Source organism: Eleginops maclovinus, chromosome 1 (genome assembly GCF_036324505.1).
Source record: "Eleginops maclovinus isolate JMC-PN-2008 ecotype Puerto Natales chromosome 1, JC_Emac_rtc_rv5, whole genome shotgun sequence".
Lineage (NCBI taxonomy): Eukaryota > Metazoa > Chordata > Actinopteri > Perciformes > Eleginopidae > Eleginops > Eleginops maclovinus.
Window position 1 is genome coordinate 15560658 of NC_086349.1, and position 24075 is coordinate 15584732.

The following is a 24075-nucleotide window of genomic DNA, read 5'->3' on the forward strand; positions in this document are numbered from 1 at the left end:
TCATCTTGTTGAGTTACACTAATTAGAATCGTAGTGGCAGAAACCTGAATATGGGAGAGTTTGAAACATAATGTGACAGGAAATTCCCCGTCAGAGATGTTTTGTACATCCTGTCTGTCATTTCCATACATTCACTATATAATGGTACCACCAACAGCAGTACCCCGGTTTCCTCTGTATACACTTTTTCTGCTAACACTTTGGAGACCATTTATATTGAGTTGAAATGCCGGCTATTTTCCCAGAATATTTTTGATTTCATGTACGTTTTTATACTGGTTCTGGATTCTTTTTAGGTATATGTCAGACCAGTGTTCAGTTACATACACAATTTATTCTGAATAATAGCCTGCAGTATTAGAACCTATTAAAATATTTGTTCATCATTAATAAGTAATGCATGAACACTTTTATTGCTCATTGTTTGACGATAACTTGAGATTTGTGGCATACTTTCATAAGGAGTTATTGAGGAAGCGTGATAAGTCTAATTAATATTTTTACATTTATGCTGACACAGTTGGGTTAACATAAAATGCATGTTAAAGAATTGTTGATGGAGATATTCACAGTTAATTACTTTAATGTTAGATTCCCCACCTTTCTGTTTCGGAGAATAACGGCTATTGTGTGTTCATTTATTGTCAAGTCTCCATTGCCTCTTCCTGTGCACACTTACCCTGTTCCTCTGTGTGAATGTTGGAGGACGTGTTCACTGATGTGTCCAGGAAAATTGGAGTAACCCGGAAAGAGGAATTGAAATTTTAATGACGAGCACCACCACCACCACCACCACCACCACCACCACGCTGACGGCCATGGAACACCTCAGACAGCTTAAATACCACCGCTAATTAACACAGAGAGGTGGGCTGTCACAGGCATGATGGATGTTCCAGGGGGGGCAGATCGCTGCTTTCAACCAACCAGTGCTTCCTTTATTAATCAAAGCATGAGATGAAAGGCTCTCCCACACCTCGGGGAGAGGGAGATAGCAGGAGCTATTGTTGGGAGGGTTTCAATCATGCGCCATGAGCCTGTTATGTATTTGATCAGGGGGCATCCAAACATTTGTACGAGACACAATGTTGCTGCTGCTAGGCGCTTGTTTTTGCACACCTCTGAACAACCCACATGTTTACTCAGTCACCTGAGATTTACTAGTTGTTAGGTCAATTTCATTTTAGAGGATTTCTCCTTTTATCCCTGTGACAGGAGAGGTGAGCATGCAGAGCATTGGCTATCACTCCTCCCTGATGGAGAGAGCCAGACTGAGCACACGGCAGCACTCCTACACTTTACCTCTGGACTGACTCCATGATCAGTCTCTCTCGCAGAAATGATTTCAAACCTAGATGATTTCAGCACTTTGTGTATGAAGATGGAGTGTTATCTCCCCCTCTCTGGTCGCCGCGCCATCTACCTCACTTAAGAAGGTCCATTGTTAAGTGCCAGGGGCCTGTGGGTGCTGTAAATCAGACTGCAGAGGGAGGGGATGTCTCCCATGGGGGAAGGCACACACTCCCAGCAGCCTTCGGGCTGATCTCATCCTGCCTATCCTAATGCTTTAATTAAGGAACTGGTCAATAGCAAAGAGGAAGGTGCGAAAGGGTATGATCTGCACTTCCTAACGTAGGACTGATGTGGCAATACCTACGCAGACAGAATGACAGGCCAATGTAAATTCTTTCCTCCTCTCTGAAGAATGTGGGTATCAGCTATCACCACACAGACGGTTATGACTGTTTAATCACCCAGTTTGACATTGATACTTCTTACCCGCAGCATCTATAACAAGTCATATTTCTTTGAACAAGACTGACTGCGATGTATATCTTTAGCATTCAAGATGGATTTACAAATTCATCGATTGTGACTGTTTTGACCTAAACTACTTTTATGCTTCTTTGCCACCTCAGATCTGGCTCATATATGATAAACCAGCTCCAGGCCATCACACTATCAGTGATTGGCTCATGTTAGATGTGCGTTGATCATCTTTTGTCTCAGAACAAGTACCATGGGTATCTTAATGTCTTTAAGGAGCATTGTTGGCAGACATTAGCTAAGGATACACCTCCCTCTTGTGGTGCAGGCAAGGATCTTTATAAAGTGACTGTATTGTAATGTGTGTGTGCAAGTTGATAAATGTAGGTGATAGAAAATATGTAATCACTAACTATTTTCATTACTTGTTATTACTCTCTTATCAACCAAAATGAACTCCTATCTTAACAAATGGGAATATTTGCATCTTATTACTGATATTGAAAAGATGTTTTTGAAGAATGATCCTAAAAAAGGGACTGAGGTAGATTTGATATTTGGTAGATAGGTTAGTAGATTAAACCGGCTAATGTTGCAGCCTCATCTCATACAGTTCATAATGATTAATTGTCTTGAAATCCTATCCCAAAATTGTGTATACATGCATGATGTGATCTTTTTGGTAGTCTCTTTGTAGATCGATTTTGTTCTGTCTAAAACTTTGTATTCAAGCCAATGTAATGTGGAGACAGGAGTAGATTCTTCTCTTGGCATTTACTCACTGCATGAGGAGTTTTTACCCAGGGTATTGTGTGAAAATGTACCATAGATATAGAAAACCCTTTTGTTGTGGTTACTCATCACTGTGCTAGAGGAGCTCACATGATCATGGATGCCATCTGCTGACAAGATTGGTGCATTACATACTTCTGGAAATGTTTTTCATTCTTTGTAGGCTGAAATATTCAGGAAGCAATGTCTTATGTTATGTTGACATAAGTGGAAGACAACTGCAATTTGTTTAAAAAGTGTAACAGCTTTATTAAGACTTGAGGCCCTAAAACTCCGCTCACTACAGTATGATTGACAATTGATTTCAATTCACCCCTGAAATGACAAAAAAGGTTGGGCTCAAATTTAAAAAAATATCTTTTCTAAAACAAAATGTATACAATATCCTCCAACAAATACATGCAAAAGAAATAAACGGTTGACTAATCATGGCTGCTATACAAAAAAAAGAAGAATGGCAGCTTTTACTTTACACCTAACAGCAAGTTGAAGGTTGTCTTGCTGTTTTTCATAAGGAATCATCAGACTAAGGATTATAACTTTGTAAATACTTTGATTTTCTTTTGAAATGTAGGTCCCATACATACTATTTTCTACCCCTAATACATTTTAAATATATATTAACTTCATTAAAAAGTAGACAAGTCAGTGATGGGGCCCCATAGTCCTTTCACATTATCTAAACGTCTGGCTGCGACAGAAGTACCAGTCTAAAATACAATCCTCTACAACCCAGCTAACATCTTCCGTCCAGTGTTTACAGTCGGATTTCATCATACAGAGGCCTGAAGATAACATAATGTAAGTATTCATTGGACAAAACACTGCGTGGCCCCATTGCTCATCATCATCATTGAAGATTCTCAAGGTTAAACTGGAGATAAAGTGACACGCACTGTATTCAGATCACATTTGGAGGTGAGATGTCAAAGCTATGGATGAGTCGCATTAGGTTATCAACTGTTTGGATCTGGATTATGAGGGCTAAACTAAACTAATGAATTGGGTACAACAACATTTCCCATGTAGCCCCAGTAAAAATAGTTTTTAGGACTGATTTTAATCGAATTGTGTCCTAATGTAAATCTCAGGAACAAGCTCAGCTAAGCCCTCTTGAAAGGATGGCCTTTCAAAGTCTTAAAAAAAACTAATCGCTGAGCATTAAACAATAAAACTGACAGTGCTTTCTAGGAACAGAGACAGTAAAACCATTCATTTATATTGAGGGGGTTATTACAAGAAGCGCAATTCCTGGAACAGACAGGTTGCTCTTACATCATGTTATTAGATAAAACAGCTTGCGAAATGTGTCCTTCCTTATACTGTATTTCATCAGTGTAACCTATTAACTGTCAGGAAAAAAACCCTCTAAAACAAGGTCGACCAGTGAATATGAGAGCAAACAGGCACCACAGAACTTAACTAATACCAGGACTAGTTTGACATTTTACATCTGAGGAGCAACTACTTAGCCATTAGTGTTTTTCAACCTGTTTGTACGTCACAGTTGTGCTGGGTACTTGTTGCACCGTAGTTCTACAGCTGTGGGAGACGCAGATAAGACAGGCCTTTTAGATCCATTTAAAATAGGGTTGAAATAATGCAATCTTCTACATAAAGTGAAAATTAATTCCCAGTTAACATTTTACTCTGTAAGGTTTAAAATTGTGTAATATAAAATTACATCAATATTATTTCAGGTCACAAAACACCTTTCACTATTGGATATGTGGCAGCACGGACTGCATTTACCTTTTCCCTTATGAGCAGTAGCTGGTACTTGAAAAGTAGCATTAGTAACACACATTTACAAAAAAAGAGAAATGAAACCGTAAAACATTAACAGTAATGTATGTGTGTCCTTTAGCAAATTGTCCATATATAGTAGAGGGCAGCACTGAGATGACTGCAGGTCAACAGGATACCTAAGAGGTGCTGCACGATACATTGCAGTCAAAAAATCCAATCCCTCAGAAGCAATCCCAAAAAAATACCGGAAACTTTTTAGATAAAAAGGAGACTTGTACATTATTTCATTCAGTTATTGCCGTAATACCAAGACCTGTGAATTAGTCGTTCCACTTTTTTGTCTGTATCATGAATGGAAAGCAGATAAGAAAAATACAAAAATCCACTATCAAGCTCTGTGAACGAGCCGGCGAGGGCAAAATAAAGTTTGGTTGAGTATAAGCTAGGCTGTTTTTCTGGTTACAGTACTGTTGAGCTCCAATGTGCGACATTACTGAGCTGCAGACTGCTGTCTGTAGGGTCTCTGTGTGAAGCGGGGTCAGACAGTCAGTCGGTTGTTGGAAGGCTGTAGGGGGCTCCAGGAAGCTGTATGGGCAGATGCTTCCTGTGAGTACTGGCTTTCCTCTTTGCTCATCCCCACTGTACATAGCCGCCGATGTCTCAGCAGCCTGTCTGTCCGTGAGAAGCTCTATAGTCGAGGGTATAGAAGAAGTGAGTGAAATAACACCACTGACACTGCTAACAAAATTGGTTTGCTTTAATGCTCTTAAAATAAATTAAGCTGAAACAAGGGCTATCTCACCTGATGGCAGCGATCACACTGGTACGGCTTCTCTCCGCTGTGCACCCTCTTGTGTCTGTCCAGGTGGTAACGCTGAATGAACCGCATATCACACGCATCACAAGCAAATGGCTTCTCTCCTGTAAACAACAACGGGCCCAACATTTAGCAGTATACCAAGACTCATGGCATATTTGATCTGTAGTGAGAGAGGAAGGCCACATTGAAGAGGTGAGTTCTCACCTGTATGTGTCAGTATGTGTCGCTTGAGGTGATAGCTACTCCGGAAAGCTCCATAGCAGTGGTCACAGATGAAATTCTTCTGGACTTTCAAGGAACTGTCATCGTCGTCCATATCCATTGTCGGAATAAAATGCTAACAGGAATCACAGAATGAGTTTTAAGTGAACTTAACATCAGGATTAGATGTTTGCTTTAAAGGGAAGCTCTGTAACTATCCTCACCTCGACTTTAACTTTGCTGGATGATCCTGCTTTTTTGTGCTTCTTCTTGGGTTGCATATTCTGGTTTGCCTGCATGTCCTTTCCATCAGCCAGTCTTGATGAGTGATAATCCCCGTCTTTTCGGATCAACTGTAGGAGGAAGGAATGGTCCTTTGTTAATTGCACAGTATGCCAGCTTGTAATCAAGCAGCAAACACAAAGTCTGATATACAAGGCAACACTCTAACCCTTTAGAATGTAGCTGTCAATGCAATTTCAACACATTTTTAATAATGCTGTATGATGTAGTTTTAAGTAGATATTAATGCATCTGCCAACAACTATAACTCATCCTGTGGTCATCCATAAGGAGAAGCTAATGTATCTATATAGATAATGAATAACAATGTAGTAAAAATGGTTGTATTCATAGGATAAGTTATAACTGTTATAAAATGTTAATATATATATATATATATATATATATATAAATAAACACTTAATACTTACTCACAACTTCCTTTAAATGTATTATTAACTATTTATTATTTGTTTTATAGTGCTGATCAATTCTAAATAGGAGGGAGAGGGAGCAAAGTACTCATGTATAATGTGTAAAAATCTTATCATACAACTCAAATCGAGGATTCCTTTTGAGTCCCACCATAGAATTGGTGCCAAGTGATTCCAGAACGAGTTTTAAATCTAGTTTATTCCATCACCATAACATCCGTCTATCAACAGCTAACCCAGTCCAGGTTTATTGTCCTCTTACCAGCGGTGGACAGCTCCCAGCTGAAGGATGGCCCATGTGGCTTTGGTGAGGTTGTTGGTGGTGGACCTGGAGTCCGTGTTGGTTGTGGCTAAGCTGCGAGTGGGTTTGGTGACTCTCGGGACTGGACCTGTGCCCCTGACCCAAGGGTGACATCATCCTCTTCTGGCCTGGGATGTTGTTGGCTTGCATCAGGGCCATGCTGGACAGCACCGCCTCGCAGCCCAGCAACCCAGCCTGGCAACACAAACAGCATGTCAGAGCATAACGATGGGGCCACAGGACTCCTCACAGAGACAAGGAGTCAGGGGAAAGAGAGGGAGTTGAGTAATGGGAGTAACAGAGAATTGAACTGGCATCAGGATGGAAATACAAACTAAAAACATGACGGTGATTCTGCAGATGAAGAGACTTCCACTGACCCATTTCATATGGTCTCGAACAGAGTTGTTTGAATGGTGTGTCATCGCCGTTGTTTGAATGCGTGTGTGTTTGTGGGAACAGGGGGGGCTTCACTTAGGATGAGGGGTTACAGAAGAGACCACACCCACCCAAATCATCAGGGGCCAAAGCCTGAAAGTAGAGGCATGAAAACATGAGGCTAACATTTTTTCCACCCTGGAATCAGGAACTGGAATACCAGACCAATCTAATAAAGGTCTCAAATCTGGATATATGACTTGAAATTTAGGTCCAGCATTAGTAAGGGCTGTTTATCAGGCAGGGAAACCCTAGTGATTTGGTTCACACCACGTTTTAATGGGTACCTCAAGCTGACAAACATAATGACATCCAATGGGAATATGAAAACAGTCAACAACAAAAAAGACACTTTGTAGATATGATAAATCCCACAAAGGCTTCATACATGAGGTTATAACAAAACATATGAAAGAAAACTAACAAAAATAGGCCGATGCTAGAAAGCAGCAGGTGCACAGTAAATTACAATTTGATCTACATTAAATTGTCATTGGTATCATAAAATCTAATAAAGGAACGATGTGATGTTTGTTAACGGGGTTAAACATAAAGGTCCTATTATAGCCTTGGATCTGATGCTGTAAAGCACATTCACGCAAATAAGAGCCTAAATGGAGCGTAAAACGTAATATGTAAGACACTTATGTCGCCTCTTGTGACGTTTCCAAACCCGGGGATGAAACATTCGAGGTAACAAAGAGTTCAACAGTCAAGTAATCATTGTAGAGAGAATATGATTATAGTAATAAAATCTGGTGCTGAGGTTACAGGTTCCCTTAACTCAATGACCTGTGGTGCAACTCTAAAGCAGTGCATGATAATGACCAAACACCACAAAAATATTTCCTTGAAATCAATCCTGTATTTATAAACAGAATTGACCTTGTCTTTGCATTATGAACTCCTAATTGTTTAATAGAGAATACGCCATAGGGAGCAATGTGATCATTTTAGTGTGATGTGTTATTACATCCAATGGAAAAAATGGAAACCAACAATCTCAGTTGAAAAGATTGATCAAACAAATGCTTCATATACAAAAAGTAATAAATGACTGTAACATATTGTGGTGTAATACTGATAACATAGTTTCTACTCTAAATAAAATTGTTATGGGAATAATAAGATGGAATACAGGCAACATGTGATGTTTCATTTAAATGGATCAAAGGTAAAGTCTGTCCTAACCTAAAGTATACATGGCACTTCAAAGAATATCCATGCAGATAAGATAAGGTTATAAATAAGCCTTCTTTCTTAGAAAGTTATATTGTCTTTATCAAGTTTCCAAACCAAGAGGGGAATTATTGAGGTGAGGTAGTTCAGTAGTAGCATTTCATCAGTTAACGGTGAAATCGATTTCATGTAATCAAATCCGGCACAGAGGTTGCAGATTCAATCTGCTTTTGAACCCAAAGACCTGTAGTGCAAGTCTAAAGCTGTGCGTGATAAAGCCCAAACACTACAACAGTATTTCCTCGTAAGTAATATTGTATAGTTTTGTGCTTTTATGTTGTATTATGTACTGTATAGGCCTAATGGTAAACATACAGTGCAAAGCACTGATTTAAGGATTACACTGAGCGGTTTGTATACCTAATGAGTTACTGACATTAATTACTTCTTTGATCCTCTAGGATGCGGCTCATGCTCAAGAAATTGTGTTTAATGTATAACAAACATGAATACCATACACAATTATAAAATAGAACTAACTTCTTGATTAGAAGTCAGTGTTTAGATCCCATCAAAAACGATTCAACATTTGTATATTACAATTTACCAAAAGAGCTATGGTAGAAAGGAAGAACTGCCTCTTATGGTGTGGAGTTAAGCACATGTAGAAGGCTTACAATGGTCAAAAACAGTTCAGCCTTTTCAACGAGAGAGGTTTGTATTACAGTCTTATACGTTAAGTTCACATCAAACTGTTTGTGAATAGAAACACATAGCAAATGTATACCTTTACAGACCATGCACAAGGGCTTTGATGGTAAACAAACACTGCTATTCATTAAGTGAAACACGTTTCCATTTATCTTCATGTTATACATATTCGTCGTTTTTATATTTAAGCGTATGGTTTAAAGGACCTTGCAACAAAACTGATGCATTTGAGCACAAGTGTGCTAGCTAGCGACTTAAAAACGTTGGAAAATCGAACCTCTCTGCACAAATGAGCTTTATTAATTAAACGGGAGCCCATTGGGAAATGCAGTTTATATTTGGATACACTATTTAGACGGTGGCTTTAAAAGTGTGCAGCATGCTGAGAGTCTCTGCTGAACACAACAGAATAGGCTAACCTGCTAGCTAGCCAGTAGTTGGGTTGTGGGACAACTCTTGTGTGAGTGCACCCCCACCCCCCGCCCCAGACAACACAACAACAGCAGGGCGTGCGGGCTCAGCGCCGACCGCTAAATAACACCTTCCCCGGCTACAGCTCTCACAAACACACGTGTAGCAGAGTATAAACACGTCCAAAAAGCAGAGAGGGAATTTCGTTTGCAAATAGATTGCTTACCTTTTGATTTTTAGAGTTTTGTAGGTTATTATTTCTTGTCGCACTTCCAATTTTTTCTCAGTTTACAAACACTGACAGGAAACGCCACCGGAAGAGCTTCTCGGGAAGGGTTGTGATTGGCCAGGCGCCCTGTCACGTGATTGTAGCAGCATGACCCACATTTACGGCCATAATTGTGAGGGAGTGGTATCCTTTTGATTGCACACATCCGAAATTGTGGTTCTGATTTTCTTACACATTACATTATACCGTATTATATCTGTCGGTAAAATAACTATATAATATGGTATATATAACGTATATATACAAGCAAATGTTAAAATGTGCAATGACTCTTGCACTATATTCTATTAATTTGTTGTTCACCACCGGTTTGCCAACATAAAAAGGTCTAGAATCATTGAGTTTGCATTGGCCAATATGAAATGAAGCAAATAAAACTTAGATTTATTGTTAAAAGGTGTTCCTTCATTTTACATTTAAAAATCAAATCAAACATAAGAATTCAATATTAATGAATGCACTTTACAATATATTTTCAGAACAGCAGTTTAAACTCGATTTCCTTCATTATGAAGGGTTACACTTACTCAATCACTCACACAAATCTAGACCTTTTTGGATGTGTTTACAACAGCAGTTTTATTCAGTGGATATATTTCAAAAGAATAACAACCCTGTATACATTTGTTTGTTTATTGATTATTAACAGACAGATTTTGATTCATGGTCATTAGATTTCAGATTTTAGTATGTCATTTTATTATGAAAGCTGTCATCATTAAGCAAATCGAATATCTCAATGGTACAATTGGGCTGTTTGTTTGACTTTTTTGACATTAATATACAACGTATAATGCACAACTCCTAAGGTCCAGTCTAGACAACACATCTTTCAAGTTGCTTTGTTCACAAGTCATTTCCCAGTCTTTCAATTTCATCAAGGAAGAAGTCCATATCTTCCTTTGAAACCAGCGTAGAGAGGACAATCATGCGGAAAAAGTTGACCTTGTCTCTCAAAGGTTGGTAGCCCACCATCATCGTACCTTGCTTTATCATGCGCTCCTTGATGACTGGAGCTACCTATTATCAAGAACAAAAACACACACAGTTAACTGTTTGATTCAGAAGCTCTGCTGAGGTGAATGCTTGAAGATGGTGGCCTTGTTGTCTTATTAACAAAGCATGCAACTCAATCAGTTAGTCTTTCTGTTACCATCCACTGAAACTTACTTTTGCCAGTCTGTCCTGGTAATCTGCATTTCCTTCCTTTCCCCTTATACTGGGCGGTATAAACCAGAAGCACACATTCAGAAACTCTGGCTGGTCATAGAGAAAAACACACAGGTATTCTGGGTGAAAACATTTCATCTTTAGTATGATACAATACCAGAAAGCTTGACATATTTACTCACCTCCCACAAAAGATGAAACCCTTCCCTTTTCTTCATCTGCTCCACCAGATACCTGCAAGAGAGATGTTAACACTTTCTGTTCATCTTCATTGACGCTCAACAAACAGATAGACGGAGGAGTTTTAAACTTATGTCTCGTTAGGGTAAGATCATTTTGAATTTTAACTATGCTATGTTTGTGTTTTACTTCAGCTGGATGCCTACCTTACAAGGTTAAAAGCTTTGTCTACACGCTCGGCCAAGCCAATGGAGCCAACAGCTTTCCACATCAACCATAACTTCAGACAGTCCACCTTGCGGCTACACTGTACCGTCTTGTCACCGACATCCAGCTTGACATCGTAGAATTTGTCTTGCTGGAAGAGGTATGTGGCGTTGGCACTGTGGCACTTTTTCAACAAGTCCTGAGGACAAGCAGAAATAAATTACTGTCAGTGATAATACAAAATTAAAAACTCATCATCAGATGATGCTGTAGCCTCAAACCGTTGTATCCTGTAACAGCAAGGCAGAACACTGCAGGCCAGCCATCAGCATCTTGTGTGGATTCCAGGCTACTGAATTTGCTCTTCACACACAGAGACAACACACACAAAACATTGTTCATTATTACCATATCTGCCCAACTGTGTATCTAATTATTTCTTTTATTACAGTGAAAGTGTATTTTTTGTCTTGTATATTAATACCTGTCAACCCCTTTCATTAGATGTCTGTGCTGCTTGGAAAACAGCACACTCCCTCCCCAGGCAGCCTGAAAAACACCACAAAAGAGACTAAATGTAGCATGTACTTCAACCTTACGCAAAGACAACAGAAGCTTGTCCACAGACTTGAATGTTCTCCTTCAGGACAACTCACGTCTACATGCATCCAGACGTTGTGTTTCTTGCAGACATCCGCTATGTGGTCCAGTGGGTCAAACGCACCCCGCACTGTTGTCCCTGATGTGCAGCTTACAAGTAAAGGTACTGCACCCTGATGGAAACCAACAGAAAATGAACACAGCATTCTGTCACTTGTGCTTTCAGGTTTGCAGGATGTACAGCATGTTTAATGGTTACCTATAGCTTTTAAAAAGTCACTGTTAAAACTAATTTAAGGGACAAAAGGGAATGTTAAATATAATATACTTGAGTGCTTAGTGAATTTACCTGAGATTTTGTCAGCTTTATCTTTTCATCCAGGTCCTCTGGAATGATGTGGCCTCTAAAGTGCACAAAAGATAATAGAACATTAATTATTCTGACTATATATAACCCTGATAGACATAGTGTATAGGGCTGTAACCAACAACCCTTTTCTTTGTTGAGATTTTTAAATAATTGTCCAGACTATAACAGGTCAAACATTTTTTACAGATATGAAAGATAAAGGACTGATTTAAGTTAAAAAGACGAAAGTAATTGTTAACTATTATCTTAAGAATTCATTGATTATAATTTGATTTATTATGAATGGTTTCAGCTCTTATTATGAATAATACAATACCCTTCATCCACTTTCACCAAGACGATATTGTCTGTCCCAATGCCCAGAAAGGCAGCCCCTTTCTTCACAGAGTAATGGCTCTGGAAAAACAATCATATTTATGTACAACAGAAAAAAGCTAGTGTGATCCTCTGATATAGTTTCAATCTCCACAGCGACATAAACTCCTCAAGCATGCAGTGTTTAACCTTTCTGACCTCTGCAGATGTAAAGATGGTAAGCCGGGGGACAGCCCAGAGCCCCTGGCTTTTGACCTCTGGGAAAAGTCGGTAGCGTGCGAGGTTCATGGCAAACATGTTAGAGGAAGACCCCCCAGGGCAGAAAATACCATCACCTTCTGTCCAGCCAACCAGCTGCCGCAGTGATCTTAAAACCTCAGTCTCCATCAGCACAAACACTGGGGCCACCTCATAGGTAAAGCTGCAATTAACACACAAAATATATTTTAGAAGTTGTATTACTTACTGTATTTGTACACATTTTATGAACACAAACATTAATTCTTCAATCTGCCTAATAGTCACCATTCTTTATTTATTGCAATATGTGCATAGTTGTGTCTCAGACCTATTCATCCAGCCCCTGTAAAATAATGAGCTTAAATCCAAAATTCATTTTATATTGATTCTTACAGGTTAGTGTTGAGAGCCTCACTGAGGAATCGTCCAGCCAGGGCATGATAGTCCACTCCTGCAAACAGCTGATTGAAAAAGCGTGGGTGACCTAGAAAAAATGAACAAAGCGTCATCATTAAAGAAAAAAGGGTTTACTAAAACATGTAAATGTCTCTGCTGTCTCTGGCAGGCTCACTTGTCTTGATGCTGTACTTGGCAACATCTTTTACTCTCTGTAGGAGCCTCTGTTGTGGCTCCCCTGTCGCCCTGAGCTCCAAATCCAGCAGCAAAGCCAGATCCTCAGGATCTTTCCACTCACAAACCTGCAGGAAGAACACATGGATTTTTAGTTTTTGCTCAGAGAACTCACTGTAATCTGAAACCATTGTCCTTTTAGGCCACCTTCTGCTTGATGTCTGTGCCCTTGCAGAGCACCTCCTCTATAATGATTTTGAAGGCTTCATTCAAGAAGAGTTGGCCCTCTGAATGGTCAATGAGAGGCTCATTCATGTCATGGAGACTAGCTGGATCCTGCCCATCTGCTGTTAAGAGAAAAGTTGAACATGTAAAAAAAGATTCTAACATTACAAATATGAATAAACATGTACAGCACACTGTACTTACATGAGAATGGAAACATGTTTGCCATATTCACGCTTTCCAAGTTGATGAATCCCTACCGCTTTATTTGGCTCTACTGACAAGGAAGCCAGCAGTGACTGTCTAAAAAGCAAAGGCAGAGTGAGGTACAAAACGAGAGGGAGGTAGTTGACCTTTGTCCCAATTAAGTTACCTAATGTTCTCAAAGAAAAGGAAGGAGGAGAATACAATACTTAGAGGCTGCAAATGTGATACAAGTTTATTCAGTGTAGGTATGAAACATAGGCACTGCTTTTCTTTCCTACTTTGCATGATGACATGAGTTGCTATCCCAACACATACAAGTAAGGAACATTTGTTTAAAATAACAATATATATATACAAATCAATAAGGAACACATCAGTATAATTGTTGTGACACCTAATAATCTGCTCATTTGGACAAAATAACATCTCTCCAAAATATTGAAGACTAATAAAAAGATGAGTTTAGCAAAACAGAACATTAAGTGATGGAAACAACATATCATTAACTTCTTTAAGTGTCCTTCATTATTAACATTAAAATAAAGTGAGCACAGCTCGGTTGTTTTGTCCTCCTTGGATTGGAAGGAGAATAAAATCCACTCATAGATACAATGAACAGAAAACAAAATAAAAAACTCTTACTAAGATATTTCACAAACCAAAACTTAGTTTTTATAATCTTACTTCCACATTAAAGTAATATCAGTTCATCATAAAACTTAAGACAAATATCTAAATCTTTATAGCATACAATACCTTTTACTCTTACAACCAATACTCGTATAGAGAAACTCCCCCAAAATAAACCTTTAATGGGGAAATGATGGAAGAAAGTTCCCAGTAACAGAGTGTGTCAGTCACAGCCAGTGAAGGCCTCATTTAGTCTCCAACAGGAAGTCAATGCTTTCAGGTGGCAGCGCCCAGTCTCCCTGACTGAGCAGCGAGTGCAGGTGTGCAGCAGTGGCTTTTTCCCTCTGACAGGTGCTCCAGTAGCGCAACATGGCAAACACTCGCTCCACATGAATTGAGTTGTCCTCTTCAATCTGTTCTAGCTTCACAGAAGAGATTTCCAGAGCCAGTCTGCCAATCTCCCTCCAACATTTGCCAATTGTACGAGCCACGGTCATCAGCTGCTTCTCATGAACTAAGCAAGAGCCTATGCAATGAGAGAGGCACATCAAGTATTGGTGAAGGTCTCGACAATGTGTTAAGGTTAATATCTTTGTATTGCTTCCCCTTATTGACCTCATGTAAAGAAAACATGCAACGAGTGCCCTCTAAGGGTGCTCTACCAGTGAAGGAAACACTTCCCTACATGCTAGAAACCCCCACTTACATCTTCTGCTCTTTATTTATTTGCATCTCCCCCTCAGTCAGCCTGAGACCCACCTTTTTTGCAGATCTGTTTGCATGGAATGATCTCTCGTGGGTCAGGAGTTTTTCTCTTTCTTTTGTTTATTCCTTGTCGATAGAGAAAACCGTTATATTTAACATGGACATCTAACATAATATCAGAATGAGATAATGACAATACTGAGCAGACTTTGTCCTACCTGAAGACACTGTGTTTATTTGCAGATCCTTAATAAAGCAAAGCATTGGGAAGGTTTCCTGCAGGGCATGTTCCTTCAGCAGTTTCAGTAGACCCCGTGCTGCTTCAGGCCCTCTTTGGATGATGAGATCCAACAGGTCAGTCACCTTCTCACAAGGAATACGGCATGCTTTCACCTGCTGGTAGCCGTGAACAGACAGCAGGCAGCGAGAGTCTGCATGCTGCAGGACAAAATCAGCATCGGCGCTTAGAATTTCTATAAGCTTGACTTTCAGGCTTCTGAGTAGCTGGATTTCTGCTGCTGGTTCCTCAGCCATGTCTGAATTTTACTTAAATGAGAAAATAAAAAAAGCGATGATGAATTATTTTAATGCAAGCAAAGATCGAATCTGAAATATTTGAATAACAAGTATTAAATTCATTGCTGCAATCTCAGCCACTTGTAGCCAGTAGAGATAGCAGAGAGCGGTGTAGTGTGCAAAAAGTAGATTAAAGACCAGTCGGGCTGCTGCATTCTGGATGAGCTGCAGAGGTTGAAAAGCACTTGCAGATAAGACAAAGCAGCAAGGAGTTAGAGAAGTCAAGACAAGGCGTGAGATGACACATGCCTGGACCAGAACCTGCGCTCTGACACTTCTGGGTCAGTAGGGGAAGTATCCTCCTATGTTATAAAGAGTGTATCTTGTGGAGCAAGTTGAAGCAATGATTTTGGTGGAGAAGGACAGTTTCTTATCCAGTGTCACACCCAGAATACTTGCAGAACTCAGTGTTGTGAGTTGCTGACAGGCATTTCTACAGGACTGTGAGGGAGTTTGTGGGAAGGTGAGAGCGGACACAGTGAAGAGGGTATGTGTGACGCATGTATGATCTTCGCGATTACACATGAATAGGAACAGACAGTATGCACATATATTAACAGGGAGAGGGAAGCAAAAGCACAAATAAGATACCTAACAGTCAAAGTAGAGTTTGCCTCCAGTCAGACTCCTACAAGACTCCTTTGTCTTTGTCTGGCTATGTCTGCTGAGACTGCCAAAATGCTGGAACACCAGGCTTGATAACTCACTTGGCTAACTTTGCTATAGCTATAAAACTGCTTCACTTCTACATTTTTCACACTCTAATCAGGAAAATGTAGGTAGACTTTTAGAAGTCCTGAAAGAGCTCCACTGATCAAGAAACCTAATTTTTCCAACTGTAAACAACATTTTAAACAAAGAACAGATTTTACACACAGCACACTAATATGGTAACATGGTAAAATGGCTGCATTTATATAGCACTTTTCTAGTCTTTAAGACCCCTCAACGCTCTGTTACATGTGAGCCTTCACACACTCATACAGAGGCAGAGGCTGCCATACAAGGTGCCACCTGCTCAGGGATACTAACATTCACACAAATTAACTCGCCATGCAATCAGGAGCAACATAAAAGAAAGAGCTTTGCAAAACAGAAAATATATTCAGCAAGCAGTCAAGCAGTATGTTCCTACATAAGTATGATTTGCAAATGTGAGATTACCCTGAAACTGAAGCTGATGGCCAGCAAAACCCATGAGCCAACAACCCACATTTTCTAAACTTAAACACAATTTTGACCAAAGAACACATTTACACATATTCAATAAAACAGAGAAGCATACACAACAGAAAATATTCTCAGCAGTGAGTTTAAACTGTGAGGCAGTAGGTTCCTCCAAGTCAAAATGCACACTTAACAGATACTAATGATAGGTTATCACGATTACATCCACAGTAATGTTGTGTCATACTGTATCAATTCCCATTGCTGGTTAGTATAGCCACATTTTTAAAAGACAGCTGATGGGGTTTAAATCCTATTACATTGCATTTGCCTTTTTAATAAAAACACATACGGTATGTGTGATAAATCACCAAGAAGACTTTCAAGGTGTTTTTCCTTGTTGAAATAAAAAGGTAAATGAGTAGTTTGGATATTTGGACACTTATTAATGGATAACAGGATTTCTTCACATATCCCTTATGGAATTTTTCTTGGTGACGTTTTCACGGCCACTTTATCAAATCCCTTACATCGATTTGTTAATGATTTACAAAATGCCACTCTATCAAGGACGGTAGTAAATAAGATGCTTTTATGAACACGAAGTTTTATAAGAAATATATATTGTCACGCTAAGTAGTTTATAAAATGCGGTATTAATCTGAAGCAAATCAACAGAAGTTGCTTTAACAATATGATTATTTTTATGGTTTTAAACTATTTTAATTACCGGTATATTCTAAAACTACGTTATAACAGTGTTTATGTGTCAGCTACCATGCAATACATCTGAGCTCAAGATGAGCTTATAGCTTATAAGAGGCTTATAACAGACAATATATATTACCATAAGACTCTTACCATTTATTGTTACAGCTGGAGTAAAAACACGATTCAGCAAAAAGAGTTCTTCGCAAAAAGGCGGAAAACAGTTTCTTCAGTTTACAATGTTTAGATCACATGCACGCGCTTTCTTCTCTGTCTACTTTCGAAGACTGCAGCATTTCAGTGTGCTTCCATCCAGCGGACGGATGACTTAACTGCAGTAAGATGCCATGGTCCTGATGATTTGGTGACATCTGGTGGAAATGATTGCCCGTTACACTTGGAGGTAAGTGAAGCAGGCCTTCTTTTATAAGGAAATCTCATAATTACACGAAAATGATCAGAATCAAGCAAAACTAAAAATAAACGAGAGATATTTGGACAGAAAAGGTAAAAGGGAATCTATACGTTAGACAAAAACATGCGTTTTGCCCAAGACTATATGAACTGTACCATATAATTTTGTATCTGTCTGTCTGTCTGTCTGTCTATCCGTTTGTCCGTCAGCCTGTCTATCCGTCTGTCTGTCCACCCGCCCGCCCGCCCACCCGCCCGTCCATCCGTCTATCTATCTGTCTATCCATCTCTCTGTCTCTCTGTCTGTCTGTCCGTCCGTCTGTGTATATAAAATAATGTGTTTAACCATAACTAAATGGATTCTCTTATTCTCAGCACCCTTCCTCAAAACAAGAAGCTCAATCATTCATGTTTAGTTGGAGAAATGTGTTGCTGTTCATACCGTGGAAGTGAAATGCTGTTAACATGGGAATACACTCATCCATGCCTTCATCACCTCCCGTCTGGACTACTGCAACAGTGTCCTGTCTGGACTGCCCACCAAGGCCCTTAGCAGACTCCAGTACGTCCAGAACTCAGCTGCCAGGGTTCTAACCCACACAAAGCCCTGGTAGCATATCACTCCCATCCTCCAACAGCTCCACTGGTTGCCAGTCAAGTCATGCATCACCTACAAGATCTTCCTGCTCACCTACAAATCTCTCCATGGACTCTCACCACAATACCTCACAGATCTCCTCCACCCCTACACTCAGTCACGTTCCCTGCAGTCCTCTGACAAGGACCTGCTGGCCACTCCTCGCACCAGATTGCGAACTTTTTGGGACAGGACCTTCTCTGCCAATGCTCCCACACTCTGGAACAGTCTACCACTCCACGTCCGCTCTACCCAATCACTGCCCATGTTCAAAAAGCACCTCAAAAGATTTCTCTGCACTAAGTTCTTTGATCCCTAACCCCCACTCCCCTTTTCTCCTCCCTATTTGTAAAGCGACCTTAGGTACCATGAAAGGCGCTATATAAGTTAAAGTTATTATTATTATTATTATTAATACATATTTGATTGATCTGTTTGAGCAGAAAATATTCACTGAATGAATACCAAACAGAAGGTGTGTTTTCAGGAACATGCACCGCCATGTGAATGATGTGGAATACCCAGTGCATCTGAACTTAGTGTATCATTTCCTCCAATGGCCTCTGACTGTTACCTGACGACAATTATCAGCCGCCACTGGTCACACGTCTGCTTAGACTGTTTACTCAGTCTCAGCTCTGGGAAATGACAAATCAATATGTTATTCCTGGACAGATATTTGCTTTGTGTGAGAGGTAAAGCCTCTCGAGCCCATTTCATCCACACACAGTATACACTCTGAGCAGCGGCGGCTGGTGGTTAAAATAAAGAATGAAGCACAAAGTTGCGGACAGGGGACATGCCCCACCGTAGGACATTTTTGAAAATTAAACCCTTAAATGGCTTCTGGTGAATTTTGGAGAAACAAATTGAGACTTAAAAATGATGAGATTAACTTTCAACAGATTGAAGGTCCATCCATCCATCCATCCATCTTCTCCCGCTTTTCCGTCAGGGTCGCGGAGGTAACAGCTCCAGCAGAGAACCCCAAACTTTCCTTTCCCTGGCCACATCAACCAGCTCTGACTGGGGGATTCCAAGGCGCTCCCAGGCCAGCGAAGAGATATAATCCCTCCACCTGGTCCTAGGTCTACCCCTCGGTCTCTTCCCAGCTGGACGTGCCTGGAACACCTCCCTAGGGAGGCGCCCAGGTGGCATCCTCACTAGGTGCCCGAACCACCTCAACTGGCTCCTTTCAACGCGAAGGAGCAGCGGTTCTACTCCGAGTCCCTCCCGGATGACTGAACTTCTCACCTTATCCCTAAGGGAGATGCCAGCCACCCTGCGGAGAAATCCCATTTCGGCCGCTTGTATCCGCGATCTCGTTCTTTCGGTCATGACCCATCCTTCATGACCATAGGTGAGGGTAGGAACGAAGACGGCCCGGTAGACAGAGAGCTTTGCCTTCTGACTCAGCTCTCTTTTCGTCACAACGGTGCGGTAAAGCGACTGCAGTACCGCTCCCGCTGCTCCGATTCTCCAGCCCATCTCACGCTCCATTGTTCCCTCACTCGAGAAAAAGACCCAGAGATACTTGAACTCCTTCACTTGGGGTAAGGCTTCATTCCCTACCTGGAGTGGACAGTCCATCGGTTTCCTGCTGAGAACCATGGCCTCAGATTTGGAGGTGCTGATCCTTATCCCAGCCGCTTCACACTCGGCCGTGAACCGATCCAGTGAGTGCTGAAGGTCACAGACCGATGAAGCCATTAGGACCACATCATCTGCAAAAAGCAGTGGTGGTTGCAATCCCTAGCCCACCAAACTGCAAACCCCCTCCCCCACGACTACGCCTCGAAATCCTGTCCATGAATATCACAAACAGGATTGGTGACAAAGCGCAGCCCTGGCGGAGGCCAACCCTCACTGGAAATCGGTCTGACGTGCTGCCGAGGACCCGGACACAGCTCTCGCTTTAAGAGTACAGAGATTGGATGGCCCTGAGTAGAGACCCCCTCACCCCATACTCCCGCAGCACCTCCCACAGTATCTCCCTGGGAACCCGGTCATACGCCTTCTCCAAATCCACAAAGCACATGTAGACCGGATGAACGTACTCCCAGGCCCCCTCCAGGATCCTTGCGAGAGTGAAAAGCTGGTCCGTCGTTCCACGACCAGGACGAAAACCGCATTGTTCCTCTTCAGATTGAAGGTATCACATATTACTGCATTCAAGCATTACATGACCATGCTCCTACTGATAATTGTCAAATGGCTGTGGAAAATACTGGAATTTTAACTTAAGGCTATGTCCCTGTCTGGGGGTTGGGGGACATAAACAGTAGCCTATTACATTCTCCTGCCTCAGCAGTACCCAAACAAACCAAAGATTTAATAAAATTAATTAAATGTATTGCCAACTGGGGTTATTCAATAAAAAAAACTAAAGGACCGGGAGAGGCCAAAGTAACAATAAGTAACAACAGGAGAATACCTATTTTGAGTGGAATAAACTTGACCTACCACAAAGCAAAAGTCAAACACCAGAAATAAATCTCATACTACAAAACGTAGAAGAAATGTCCGTCTTCAATTCAGATATTTACAAACTATTTACAATTAAACAAGTAATATTTAGGTATATCATTGCTGTAAGGTGAAACATCCTAACACTTTTAGCTGCAAACACTCAACAGTTTCAAAGTTCAGAAACACTTAGACACTGCCTGCATCACTTTTCTTTCCTTAGCAACCGTTGCCACTAGTAAACAAAACCCAACTAAGCAAGTCCGGTTTGAAAAGAAATCGTTTGATTGGAACATTATCTTATAACTTAGCCTACTTTATGGTAGTTTAAAGCGCTGCTCCAGCCCAAAAAACACGATTTGGCTCTCATTTTGCCGTAGTTTTAAGTTAATAACCTCAGCCGCACGTTTTCTATAAACACGGTTTCTTTCTGTTTTAGATTAGTCAGATGCCAGCAAGCTACCTAGCTAGCTTGCTACTGAACCCAATGACGGGATGTCTAGCATCCATGGATTTAAAGCATTTAGAAAGAAATAATAAACGTTGATCAGATCTATAACGTTACAGAAGCATGTGTGTATCTTGTTTCTAACCGTAACGTTACCCTTACAAGCTCTCGTTAAAAGAAGGAAACGTATCCTACCTTAGGGCCAGTTTTCAGAATTACTCTTTCAGCTTCCTCATAGCAATTTTCGCTCAAATTGCTATGACGTCATCACGGAGCCCTGCCTTTATATTCATTCATACAGCATTACACACTTGTGGACTCGAGTCACATCACTTGGACTCGAGTCAGACTCGAGTCATGAATTTGATGACTTTAGACTTGACTTGAAAAAATCTAAAAAGACTTGCACTTTGACTTTAACATCAGTGACTCGCATTTGGACTTGGACTTGCCCCCTTTGACTCGAAAAGACTTGCTACTTTCCCCAAACCCAAAGATTAAAAAGTATGTTGACGTGTGGGTAACGTGTGTGGCATGACATCCAATCAAATTAGATCCACGTTGTTTTGATCTGACAGCATCCAACCAATCAAAGTACTGGACAACCAATGAGGCGGGACAAACTATAAGGCGCCAAGTACGCAACAATGATACCACGGGTAGTTTCGTTTGGATTTAAAAACTTTGAGGTGATCAACAAAAAAAGAACTGCAGTCTGTAAAACATGCGGGACGAAGATAACAGACGGAGACGCGACAACTTGCAACTTCGTTCCACATTTGAAGTTGCACAAAGAACGGTAAGTTTTGAATGAAAGCCAACACTAGCTTATTGGCTAATTGCTAGCTAGCTACATATCAATGAGACTGTAAACGTCACCTTGGCTTACGAACACGCTAAACGGTATCTCCTGTAGGTTCATTAATGGATAAGTTCACTATTTTGCACTTTGAGCCCCCTTTCTGGGTCTTCTTGGATGAAATAGAAATGTTGACGATTGGTCCAGTCTCCAGCTTTTGGCTAATTGAATCACCCCCTGCTTCAGAATGGTTGGCTACAGGCATTCATAACATTGTCCTTAAAACAACCCTAAACATTCGTTTTCAAAGATGAGCAACTCGCCGAGTGGTAAGTGGTGTTCGTAGTTGATTAAAAAAAATATATCGGGGAAAGCTATTACCTTCCGCTTGATATTTGGAATACAAAATAGCAAATTAAACACTACAGAAACTGTATTTCGCCAAAACACTCGTTTTGGAACATCGCCACTAACCAGTGACCACTCCGTGAGTTGCACATCTTTGAAAACGAACGTTTAAGGTTGATTTAAAGACCGCTTTATGAATGCCCGTACATGAATCATGGGGGACCAATCGTTAAAATGTTGGTGTCAAACACACTTTTTCATCCTAGACAAACCAGAAATGGGGCTCAAAGTGCAGAATAGTGAACTTATCCATACTCATATTGTAAAAGGATAGTTTAGGATTTTTTGAAGCGAGATTGTATGTACTTAGCAGCTAGTCAGTGGATCATACACAGTAGACTGCTGCCAGCAGCAAAACTAAAGCAAGTGTAACGGATCCCCGTATATAACTGGTTTGAGTCTTTACTGCTGGTTCAAATTTACTGTTTTATTTTCTCTTGTTCAATACTACATTCCTTATACTTTCAAACTATCACCACCGTAAGAACTGTTTGGCCTCATACGGGTCCATTATAACTATAAAATCCTTCTATTTTACACACGTACATCCGTTCGTGACCAGATCATACACTGTACTAAAAAGTTACACGCTAACAAAGTGACGTATGATTAACATTTTACCTTTCAAAATAAAAGTCTATAGGAAAATGAATGGCATAAGGCCTGTATAAAATTCTTAAACTAATTCCGTGTTCACAATTATGCAAATAAGTACAAATTGAACTAAAAATGAATTATACCTTCATGGGGTTATTTACACTCCCACCAAATTCTAGTGTTTTTCCAAAATGGAAACATTTAAAACACACAATTTCAACTTATAGGGATAACCCTTCAAATATATATGGCTACACCACACAGAAAACTATATTGCATTTCATAACTGCATAGTGCCTAAACAGCTTCTAGCAATAGAACTCATTTCTGGACAGGGCGCTCCAAAGAGGTCCTGATGGTGCGCTCTCCTTTGTGGTTCAGCTCCTTCTCTCCAAACAAGATTTTGGCCCGTCTCACAAGTCCATCTTTGCCTTGAATGACTTCAGTCACTGTCCCAAGTCTCCATTTGCTTCGTGGTAAAGTGTCCTCAGCGTCCATCACTACATCACCGACCTGTAGGTTCCTTTTAGTGCCATGCCAGCACTGTCTTGCTGTGATGCTGTGGAGGTACTCCTTTTTCCATCTACTCCAAAACTGTTCGGTCAGGTACTGCACCTGGCGCCACCTCTTTCGTCCATAAAGATCCTCTCTTTCAAATTTGCCAGGTGGAGGCAAGGCTGTGGTGCTTGCATCTGAGAAGTGATGTAGCTCTGTTTTGATCACTTTTCCAAAGCCAGCTGGCTGGTAGCAGCGAGCTACGCGTATCTTTTCCATCTTAACAAGGTCATCTTGCCATTTCTCCCACCGTGGCTTCAACTGCTCTGGAATTAGGTCATCCCATCCTGTTCCTTGATGGCACATGTCCTGGAGAATTTTCTTTCCGTTAAGAAGGTACGGAGCTACGAAGCCTAGCGGGTCATATATGGAGGCAACAGATGACAGGATGCCGCGCCGTGTTGCGGGCTGGTTCTTTGGTGCGACTTTGAAGGTGAAACAGTCACTCTCGATGCTCCAGTATATTCCTAATGCTCTCTCTAAGGCTGCGTCATTGAATCTGAGATC

The 24075-nt window shown here is 40.7% G+C and overlaps 3 protein-coding genes across 4 annotated transcripts; all 3 read right to left on the reverse strand.

Annotated features, from left to right (window-relative positions):
* Positions 1-2783: 2783 nt before the first annotated feature.
* On the reverse strand, positions 2784-9450 carry znf740b (zinc finger protein 740b). 2 transcript variants are annotated; one of them, XM_063891890.1, is made up of 7 exons: positions 9312-9441; positions 6727-6877; positions 6308-6541; positions 5554-5682; positions 5333-5465; positions 5111-5229; positions 2784-4996 (listed from the first exon to the last, which is right to left on the reverse strand). In XM_063891890.1, the coding sequence occupies exons 2-7, from the start codon at positions 6769-6771 to the stop codon at positions 4847-4849; spliced, it is 810 nt and encodes a 269-aa protein (XP_063747960.1). In that variant the 5' UTR covers positions 6772-6877; positions 9312-9441; the 3' UTR covers positions 2784-4846. The 2 variants fall into 2 exon arrangements, with proteins under 2 accessions (XP_063747960.1, XP_063747965.1); XM_063891895.1 differs by lacking the exon at positions 6727-6877 and having other exon boundaries at positions 9312-9450.
* Positions 9451-9732: 282 nt separating this feature from the next.
* csad (cysteine sulfinic acid decarboxylase) lies at positions 9733-17492 on the reverse strand. Its single transcript, XM_063886739.1, has 15 exons — positions 17398-17492; positions 13456-13554; positions 13234-13373; positions 13028-13154; positions 12850-12940; positions 12415-12637; positions 12218-12297; positions 11881-11935; positions 11588-11704; positions 11416-11480; positions 11213-11294; positions 10931-11130; positions 10727-10778; positions 10545-10634; positions 9733-10394 (listed from the first exon to the last, which is right to left on the reverse strand). The coding sequence occupies exons 2-15, from the start codon at positions 13478-13480 to the stop codon at positions 10221-10223; spliced, it is 1521 nt and encodes a 506-aa protein (XP_063742809.1). The 5' UTR covers positions 13481-13554; positions 17398-17492; the 3' UTR covers positions 9733-10220.
* On the reverse strand, positions 13665-22468 carry zgc:174906 (uncharacterized protein LOC571548 homolog). The gene is made up of 4 exons (XM_063886749.1): positions 22332-22468; positions 15012-15339; positions 14848-14919; positions 13665-14614 (listed from the first exon to the last, which is right to left on the reverse strand). Exons 2-4 carry the CDS (start codon positions 15325-15327, stop codon positions 14334-14336), a joined length of 669 nt encoding a protein of 222 aa, XP_063742819.1. The 5' UTR covers positions 15328-15339; positions 22332-22468; the 3' UTR covers positions 13665-14333.
* Positions 22469-24075: the final 1607 nt, after the last annotated feature.

What these genes read in the sequence shown, in the direction of transcription:
- zgc:174906 (XM_063886749.1), bottom strand. Translation starts at nt 15,327, where the DNA reads ATGGCTGAGGAACCAGCAGCAGAAATCCAGCTACTCAGAAGCCTGAAA. An exon ending in AATAAACACAGTGTCTTCAG is followed by an intron (nt 14,920 to 15,011) that starts GTAGGACAAAGT and finishes TCTATCGACAAG; the next exon opens with GAATAAACAAAAGAAAGAGA. An exon ending in CAAACAGATCTGCAAAAAAG is followed by an intron (nt 14,615 to 14,847) that starts GTGGGTCTCAGG and finishes CTCATTGCATAG; the next exon opens with GCTCTTGCTTAGTTCATGAG.
- csad (XM_063886739.1), bottom strand. Translation starts at nt 13,480, where the DNA reads ATGGCAAACATGTTTCCATTCTCAT. An exon ending in CCATCTTTACATCTGCAGAG is followed by an intron (nt 12,298 to 12,414) that starts GTCAGAAAGGTT and finishes TTGTTTTTCCAG; the next exon opens with AGCCATTACTCTGTGAAGAA. An exon ending in GGTTTCATCTTTTGTGGGAG is followed by an intron (nt 10,635 to 10,726) that starts GTGAGTAAATAT and finishes CTCTATGACCAG; the next exon opens with CCAGAGTTTCTGAATGTGTG.
- znf740b (XM_063891890.1), bottom strand. Translation starts at nt 6,771, where the DNA reads ATGACACACCATTCAAACAACTCTGTTCGAGACCATATGAAATGG. An exon ending in TTCGAGACCATATGAAATGG is followed by an intron (nt 6,542 to 6,726) that starts GTCAGTGGAAGT and finishes TTGTGTTGCCAG; the next exon opens with GCTGGGTTGCTGGGCTGCGA. An exon ending in ACACATACTGACACATACAG is followed by an intron (nt 5,230 to 5,332) that starts GTGAGAACTCAC and finishes TGTTGTTTACAG; the next exon opens with GAGAGAAGCCATTTGCTTGT.